Source organism: Pelophylax lessonae, assembly GCF_965119305.1.
Source record: "Pelophylax lessonae genome assembly, chromosome: 12".
Lineage (NCBI taxonomy): Eukaryota > Metazoa > Chordata > Amphibia > Anura > Ranidae > Pelophylax > Pelophylax lessonae.
In genome coordinates, this window is record NC_138779.1 from 14761168 (window position 1) to 14770901 (window position 9734).

Genomic DNA, 9734 nt, shown 5'->3' on the forward strand with positions numbered 1-9734 from the left:
GTAATTATGCCCCATCGTTGGTGTCAGTAGGAGGAATAGTGCCCCATCGTTGGTGTCCATAGGAGGAATAGTGCCCCTTCATTGGTGTCAGTGGAAGGAATAATGCCCCTTCATTGGTGTCAGTGGAAGGAATAGTGCCCCATCGTTGGTATCAGTGGGGGGAATAGTAACCCATCGTTGGTGTCAGTGGGAGGAATAGTGCCCCCATTTTTGGTGTCAGTGGGAGGAATAGTGCCCCTATTGTTGGTGTCAGTGGGAGGAATGGTGCCCCATCGTTGGTGTCAGTGGGAGGAATGGTGCCCCATCGTTGGTGCCAGTGGGAGGAATAGTGCCCCCATCGTTGGTGTCAGTGGAAGGAATGGTGCCCCCATCATTGGTGTCAGTGGGAGGAATAGTGCCCCATCATTGGTGTCAGTGGTAGGAATAGTGCCCCATCGTTGGTATCAGTGGGAGGAATAGTGCCCCATCGTTGGTGTCAGTGGGAGGAATAGTGCCCCATCGTTGGTGTCAGTGGAAGGAATGGTGCCCCCATCATTGGTGTCAGTGGGAGGAATAGTGCCCCATCGTTGGTGTCAGTGGGAGGAATAGTGCCCCATCGTTGGTGTCAGTGGGAGGAATAGTGCCCCATCGTTGGTGTCAGTGGTAGGAATAGTGCCCCATCTTTGGTATCAGTGGTAGGAATAGTGCCCCATCGTTGGTGTCAGTGGGAGGAATAGTGCCCCATCGTTGGTGTCAGTGGGAGGAATAGTGCCCCATCGTTGGTGTCAGTGGGAGGAATAGTGCCCCATCGTTGGTGTCAGTGGAAGGAATGGTGCCCCCATCATTGGTGTCAGTGGAAGGAATAGTGCCCCATCGTTGGTGTCAGTGGGAGGAATAGTGCCCCATCGTTGGTGTCAGTGGGAGGAATAGTGCCCCATCGTTGGTGTCAGTGGTAGGAATAGTGCCCCATCTTTGGTATCAGTGGTAGGAATAGTGCCCCATCGTTGGTGTCAGTGGGAGGAATGGTGCCCCATCGTTGGTGTCAGTGGGAGGAACAGAGAAGGGTGAACTGCGGGCTTCCTTTTGTTCTTGTGTGGAATTGAATATTGTTAGCAGTCTAGTTGGTTGTACATCGTATATCAATAGGCTGACTTGGACAATGTCTTACACCAGGGTCTTCAAATTTTTTTAAACAAAGGGCCAATTTACTATCCTTCAGACCTTAGGGGGGGTCGGACTGTGGCCATTCGGAATAGAAAATCCCCCAATGTCATTGGAAGTAGATAATGTATCTGGCTTGGTCATCAGCGGGAAAAGAAATTCGATAATTATTGGTATTAGTGGGAGGAATAGTTTGTTGGTGTTAGTGGAGTGCCCCAATGTCAGTGGGAAGAATGGCACCCCAGCATTGGTGTCAGTAAAATGAACAGTGCCCCATTGTTGGTGTTCATAGGAGGAATAATTCCCCACTGCAGATGTCCTCAAAAGAGATGATGTCTTATTAGTATCTTTGCGAAGAATAATTTCTCATATCCGTGGCAAAAATAGTGTCCAAAGGGCCAGATAAAGTCAAGCAAAGGACCACATCTGGCCCCCCGGGCCGTAGTTTGGAGACCACTGCCTTACACTAAAAACAGTTGTCAGGTGCAGTTATAGGAATAGAGAAGGCTGTAGGTTGCCATTTTGATAAGCATTGTGCCAAATAACTGACGAGCAATGGCAGCTTCTTAGTGAACATCAAGAAAATCATCTTGATTCTGGATCACAAATTTCTTCTGACTACTGTATGGCTGCTCGGCTTGGCCTCGGCGGAGTCCTTGGCTTCGGTGTTGGCCTTGGCCCCTCGGCCTGACCTCGGTGTTGGCCTTGGCCCGGCCTCAGCACTTGGGTTCTTTGCGTGATGCAGTTCACTCCCTGAAGTGGTAATTTGGCAACCAAGATGGCCGCTATGTTTGTAACTAGCATTTTGTTCCCGTCTTGGGCACCCAGAGAAGAGATGAAAGGTTTAAGTGTTGTAGTACCTAACCGTCTGAGGGGTCCACTGGTTGCCGTTGATTGTTTTTTAACCTCTTTTCTCTGTATGAACGGATGTTCTCCTGGCAGCAGGAAGTGTGATAGACTGCGTCTTCCTCTTCAAAATAAGCAGAAGTGAACCTGTAGGAAATTGCTGCAAGCTCGGTTGCTTAACTTTGATGGTTTTTATTTATTTGCTTTTATCAGCGGTATCTGCTTTAAAGAAGAAAGCTGGTCTAATGGCAAAGTCTAGTGTTTTAAAACAAATGGCTAATGAACATGTATTATCCAGCCAATTCATGTTTTTGTAATGAAGAAGGGTGCCCAGGCAATGTGTGACACCATGGAAGATTTGTGTTCATCTCTCTCCTTGATTTATTGCAAACGAAAAGATGGCACAGGTTAGCTTGGAGCAATGGCTCCTGTTTTGCTATGGGAGCAAAGCGGGTGATCAGGCTTTTTCGGTAATGCGTTTTGATAGAATTTGATTCAGGGATTCTGTTTTGGTAACGGTTTGGCCTGACGGGACAGGATGTAATCTGAAATCTTTCCTCAGCATGGCAAGCAAATTCACATTTAATATGTCTTCAGAAACCTCATACTGTGCACTTTCAGACAAAGTGCACTCATTCTTTATACCCCCTTCCCCTATTGACCTAACAGAGCCCACCCTACCTTTCTGCAGATGCATACTTATCGAGATTTGACTCCCACAGCCTCCTGTGTTTGACTTCCAGCTCCATAAGTCCTCTCTCACTGTCTGTGCGTGTGCAAACTTCTCCTGGCTGGTAGATGAGGGTTGCTGGGGTCTATAAAGGTCTGTAGGGCTCATCTCCCTGTGTTTTCCAGCTGGAAAATGGAGGTAGATGAGCACCCTAAAAGTCTATAGGGCTCGTCTCTGTGTGTTCCTTCTGGAAGATGGCGGTAGATGGGCACTATAAATGTCTATGGGGCATCTCTCTTTGTGTCTTCCAGCTGGAAGATGGGCATCTTAAAAGTCTATAGGGCTTGTCTCCTTGTGTCTTCTGGCTGGAAGATGGCAGTAGCTGGGCATCATAAAAGTCTTTGGGGCTTGTGTCTTCCGGCTGGAAGATGGAGGTAGATGGGCACCATAAAAGTCTATAGGGCTCGTCACCTTGTGTCTTCCGGCTGGAAGATGGCAGTAGCTGGGCATCATAAATGTCTATGGGGCTTGTCTCCTTGTGTCTTCCAGCTGGAAGATGGAGGTAGATGGGCACCATAAAAGTCTATGGGGCTTGTCTCCTTGTGTCTTCCGGCTGGAAGATGGAGGTAGATGGGCACCATAAAAGTCTATGGGGCACCTCTCCTCGTGTCTTCGGGCTGGAAGATGGCAGTAGCTGGGCACCATAAAAGTCTATGGGGCTTGTCTCTTTGTGTCTTCAGGCTGGAAGATGGAGGTAAATGGGCACCATAAAAGTCTAAGGGGCTTGTCTCCTTGTGTCTCCTGGCTGGAAGATGGAGGTAGTTGGGCACCATAAAAGTCTTTGGGGCTTGTCTCCTTGTGTCTTCCAGCTGGAAGATGAAGGTAGTTGGGCACCATAAAAGTCTATGGGGCTCGTCTCCTTGTGTCTTCCGGCTGGAAGATGGCGGTAGTTGGGCACCATAAAAGTCTATGGGGCTTGTGTCTTCCGGCTGGAAGATGGAGGTAGATGGGCACCATAAAAGTCTATGGGGCTCGTCTCCTTGTGTCTTCTGGCTGGAAGATGAAGGTAAATGAGCCCCATCGAAGACCACTGCCTAGGCACAGCTAGTGAGAGAGGACATGTGGCACTGGATATCAACAACCGCAGGAGGCTGTGGGATCTGTTAGGTCAGTAGATGGGGGACAAAACAAAAAAAATCACTTATTCTTTAAAATAAGGCAGGTAAGTAAAAGGGTGTTAGTGTTTGCTAAATGAGAAGTGACCCTAAATTGTGTCAAATCCTTGGTACCGCCAACAAATAAAACGTCAAAAAGTGAATTGCTTGGCATTGTACATTTATATGGCTAAACATGTGGACACCCCTATAGAGTCAAGATGTACAAAGCTCCATACAGACATAGTTTGACCAGTTTGGTGTGGAGGAACGCAATTGTCCTCCACAGAGCCCTGACCTCAACCTTACTGAACATCAGTGGGATTAATTGGAACACCGGTTGTTGGTAGCTTTTCTCTTCAAGGGGCAACAAAAATTCCCAGATGCACTCCAAACTCCTGTGAAAATTCTCCCCATAAGAATGGAGAATGTTGTAGCTACAAAGAGTAGCAACTCCATATGAATGAAAATTGGTTTTGGAATGGTGTGTCCAACAAGTTTATATAAGTGCGATGGTCAGGTGTTCACAAAGTTTTGGCCGTGAAATGTAAATGTTTGCTGAAAAGCAAGTACTGCCTGGCATTCAAAGGTATCTTTTTAAGTTTAGTTCTTAAATTGTGTTATGCAATACTTATTAAGCAACCTTTCATATGTTAATCTGTAATTTAAGTTAACCATCGCTTCAGTTCATTCTTTATGTAGTTTCATTAATGGCCTCAATAATGCCTTCTCATTCACATTAAATAAAGTCCCCAGGAAGCCATCTAATCCCCCATTTTACTCTGACGTTTCTTCTTGCAAGCCATCTCTGGAAATTACTTACAGTAATTAAAATGAAAGTCTTTTAAATCGCAATGGTGGCCATTCCCAGTCAGAGAACAGTATTTCCCTTTTACCCAGTTAACACGCCACTATTATCGACACATTGGCAGTCCGCACCATAATATCCTTACGTTTTTGTGTCTACTTGGTGGAATGTGTTGGGATCTCTGTTCCCTTCACATCTGACTTGAGTTAAGAGATCCAGGTGAGAGGGAATCCCATCCCACCGGAAGAGTCTCCGAATAGGTGTGAGGAAAGCTTCACCATCATTTTATGTATATTGGTGTGAGGCAATTTCTACCATCATTTAAGTTTTGTGGTGTGAGGAAATCGTCACATCTGTGTTAGATGATGGGGGATGTTTCCTCACCCCATTATTGTATAATGGGGTGCGGAACAGTCCACCATCATCTATGTATAATGGGTTGAGGAAACGCCCACCATCATCTATGTATAATGGGTTGAGGAAACGCCCACCATCATCTCTGTATAATGGGTTGAGGAAACGTCCACCATCATCTTTGTATAATGGGTTGAGGAAACGTCCACCATCATCTTTGTATAATGGGGGTGAGGATCAGTCCACCATCATCTTTGTATAATGGGGGTGAGGATCAGTCCACCATCATCTTTGTGTAATGGGGGTGAGGATCAGTCCACCATCATCTTTGTGTAATGGGGGTGAGGATCAGTCCACCATCATCTTTGTGTAATGGGGGTGAGGATCAGTCCACCATCATCTTTGTGTAATGGGGGTGACGATCAGTCCACCATCATCTTTGTGTAATGGGGGTGACGATCAGTCCACCATCATCTTTGTGTAATGGGGGTGACGATCAGTCCACCATCATCTTTGTGTAATGGGGGTGACGATCAGTCCACCATCATCTTTGTATAATGTGGAGGGAGGGGGGGAAATAGTCCACCATCTATATATAATGGGTTGAGAAAACGTCCACCATCCTCTCTGTAAAATGTGGCGAGGAAATGTCCACTATCATCTCTGTATTATGGGGTGAGGAATAGTCCACCATCTCTGTATAATGAGGTGGGGAAACCTCCACCATCTCTGTATAATGGGGTGAGGAAACGTCCAACATCATCTATGTATAATGGGGTGAGAAAACCTCCGCCATCATCTCTGTATAATGGGGTGAGGAAACCTCCACCATCATCTCTGTATAATGGGGTGAGGAAACCTCCACCATCATCTCTGTATAATGGGAGTGCGGAAACCTCTTCCACCATCATCTCTGTATAATGGGGTGGGGAAACCTCCACCATCCTCTCTGTATAATGGGGTGAGGAAACCTCTGCCATCATCTCTGTATAATGGGGTGAGGAAACCTCCGCCATCATCTCTGTATAATGGGGGTGAGGAAACCTCCGCCATCATCTCTGTATAATGGGAGTGAGGAAACCTCTTCCACCATCATCTCTGTATAATGGGAGTGAGGAAACCTCTTCCACCATCATCTCTGTATAATGGGAGTGAGGAAACCTCTTCCACCATCATCTCTGTATAATGGGGTGAGGAAACCTCCACCATCCTCTCTGTATAATGGGGTGAGGAAACCTCCGCCATCATCTCTGTATAATGGGAGTGAGGAAACCTCTTCCACCATCATCTCTGTATAATGGGGGTTCGGAAACCTCCACCATCATCTCTGTATAATGGGGGTGAGGAAACCTCCGCCATCATCTCTGTATAATGGGAGTGAGGAAACCTCTTCCACCATCATCTCTGTATAATGGGAGTGAGGAAACCTCTTCCACCATCATCTCTGTATAATGGGGTGAGGAAACCTCCACCATCATCTCTGTATAATGGGGTGAGGAAACCTCTGCCATCATCTCTGTATAATGGGGTGAGGAAATGTCCGCCATCATCTATGTGTAATGGGGTGACGAAATGTCCACCAACACATACAGTATGTATATTGGTGTATGTTTTAGTGATTAGAAGATGTAATGTGTGTCTACAACGTATATATTTTTCTTTTTTTCAGATGACGAATCTTGGTACCTTGTCACATGTTTTTGCATGAAGCCATTTGCCGGTCGGCCGATGATCGAGTGTAACGAGTGCAATACTTGGATCCACCTCTCCTGTGCCAAAATCCGCAAGTCCAACGTTCCAGAGATTTACATTTGCCAAAAGTGCCGAGACACCAAATTCGACATCCGGCGATCAAACCGCTCGCGCATGGGATGTAGGAAGTTATTCCTGGACTGAACAGAACAAAAAATTTATATAAAAGGGATCAGTGTGCGTAGAGACGCTAAGCCGCAACAGACGCACAGGGGCTGATGCAAAAAAACAAAAAGGACGTTTTTATGATTCCAACGGGCACACTTTTACAGACAGTGGTTCGTTTTTTGGTTTATTTTTGACGGCCCAGAAGGAAATGCGTGAGTCCTTCATGACTTCTGCCTATGGGACAAATGCAGGCGGCTGAAAAACAAGAAATGTTTAGATCTTTACCCGATTCCGCAGGGCACCGTGGGTTATATGCCGATGATGAGACTTTACCTTAATAACCTCCCGTATCACCATCGGTCTAGACCAAAATGATATACGGGATTTCAAGCGAACAGGGACTCGTGCTTGTCGCCGAGTAAAGTTTATTTTGTTAACCTTGCAGTTGAACTTTAGTTTTGTAGTCATATAAAAAGCCGCAGTTGGCTGTAGAAGACCAGATTATATGAAGAAAATGTTGTGTGAATGTGATTTTTTTTTTTTTTTTAATTTTTTTTATTTTGGGGTTTTATTTTTTTTTTTTTTTTCGTTTCTTTGAACCTTCTGCCCAGAAGATATTTCCTGCACATGGGACCGAAAAAGAACAGCTTGCTGTAAATAAGTGCTAAAACAAAACCTATAATTTTCCAATAAATGTTTATTTTCGCTCCCTCATGGGTGGTCAGTAACATTTTATATGGCTTTAATTTAAAGGAGAACCATCATGGAGGCAGACCTATAAAGGAAAGGGGGTCAGTCTTTTAGCCTAATCACCAGGAACTAGTTGGGTGGGTTTTATAGGACATGCTGGATCTTTAGATCTGTTGGGCCAACGTAGAATGTGAATTTTATCTTCTGCTGGTCTTTTTATTTTATTTTTATTTTATAGAAGTCTTCCATTTTCTTAGAAGAGGGTGAAATGTTGCACCGCTCAGGCTACCAGTATAATGTCCAGCTTGGAACATCTCCTGTTCTTCTAGCCTACAGGTGCCCAACCACACAACTTGGCATTTTTTAGGCACCACTGCCTATGCTTGGAAGCTGGTTGGTTTTCATTAGACTGTGTTGAGCAAATGGAGACCCCCAACTCTTAAAAAAAAATTGTAAAGTAGTGGCCTAAAGACAGTTGAGCTCTGTTCAAACACCTGATTGGCTGGATTTCTTAGCAGGGCATGCCTGTTAACTAATATATTCCTTCTCCGTACCGCTCTAGGGTCATTCACTGTAACCATCACAGCTGTGGGTACACATCTCCGGGATCTGTTCCTCCCAACAATATAATGTGAAGCCTCATGCCGCTACTTCCGTGAAGCCTAAAGCCAACTTTATTGTTCCAGCACAATAGACGACACCCCGCCCAGCGCCGCCTATACTGCCACGTTTGAGCATCCAATTAAGGCAGTAGAAGCTCCCAATGGGGGTGAAATGTGCCTGGAGGTGCTGGGTGGAGTGTACTCCTATTGAGCTGGAACAATAAAGTTGGTTTTAAGTTTCTTTGAAATAGTGTGTGGCTATACATTGTATTGCACCGGCCTGTATTCCAGCTGTGTCGGTAAACTGGGAAAACCCCTACTCCATCCAATATTTTTGAAAATTAAAAAACGCTGATGCAGAGTAAGGCAGGACATAGATAATGCGATTTTTCTTTCTTGCAACCATGAGTTACAGGAAAGAAAATGACTTGGTTTCCCCATCAATACAGCCAGTGTTGATGAGGGAGTTACTCCCGCAGAGCTATTGTAGTCTCTCGAAGGGAGGTGTGGAGAGCCGTCATTGCCAGAAAAACACATTGATTATTGCTGGTGGCTCCAGCCACTGGCAATAATTGCAAGTAAAAATCTGACTTACTGATTGTACCCAAGTCAATTATGGGATTGATTTGGATGAAGTCAGGCTATCCATAGATGGTTTGAATCCCCGCTGGTCCCTGCTGAACCGTACGAGATTTGAACCATCTATGGCTGGCTTAAGTTCTGGAATGACTTCTACTAATGCACAGTATATGTGAATTTACACCCATTTTTACTGGTACCGCAATGCACATATACTGTACTGTTTAAGGCACCTACTCTATGGTACACCAAGGCGTATAGATATGAAAATGAGGCACCTTGAGAGCCCATTCATAATAAAATGGGTTGCCTTAATGCAATGCATAAAAATGTGAACGCGCCCCTAAGGTGTAAATTGACTCTCCTGTGTAGATTTGACCACTGATATTGCAAATCTTTTTTATTAGTCATTGATGGAAAAAAACTGAATTTTTGTAAAATCTTGCCGTAAAATTCCTTTCTCTGAGTCCTCCGACATTCGCCGCCGTTCATATAGTCTTCATCAATGGGTATTGACTTCCGCTCCTAGCTACTCCTGCGGAGCGGAAGTCAATACCCATTGGTGAAGACTATATGAGGGGCGGGCCACTGTCGGAGGACGTAAGAGAAATACTCATCCCACAGCTAAATCCTAAAATAGCAACTTCTCTATCGTCCATTGACAGACGCAGCAGCAATGCTTCTTTACCCCTGGGTTATGTGCCATCTACAGGAGTAAAAAAATTCACTGACATGCCTATAGGGGCTGTCCTCAGCATAACCCCCCTCCCTCCCCCCCCCCCCCCACACACACACTGTGCTCTCTCAAATCAGTTTCTTGCAACCAAAAACAAATCCATAATGCTACACAATATTAGGATCGAACAATCGGTTCTCACTTGTGGAAGTACGCTTTCTTTAGACGGATTAGAAACCTTCCCCATTCACTACTGCTTCCCATGATAGGTTGGTGCTGGGCACCTTCACACAATGGGTTTATATATACTGGAAGAAGGCCCTCCTATTTATATCAACTCCTAATATCTGCAGAA

At 45.3% G+C, this 9734-nt stretch overlaps 1 protein-coding gene across 1 annotated transcript in view; it reads left to right on the forward strand.

The window, feature by feature from the left end:
- PHF13 (PHD finger protein 13) overlaps nucleotides 1-6992 on the forward strand; it is a gene marked incomplete at its 5' end in the record, with an annotated part of 55478 nt that extends 48486 nt beyond the window's left edge. The window contains 1 exon segment of the mRNA XM_082274048.1: nucleotides 6642-6992. Within this exon segment, the coding sequence (XP_082130174.1) occupies nucleotides 6642-6868 (227 nt within the window). The 3' untranslated portion in view covers nucleotides 6869-6992.
- Between the last annotated feature and the right edge of the window lie 2742 nt (nucleotides 6993-9734).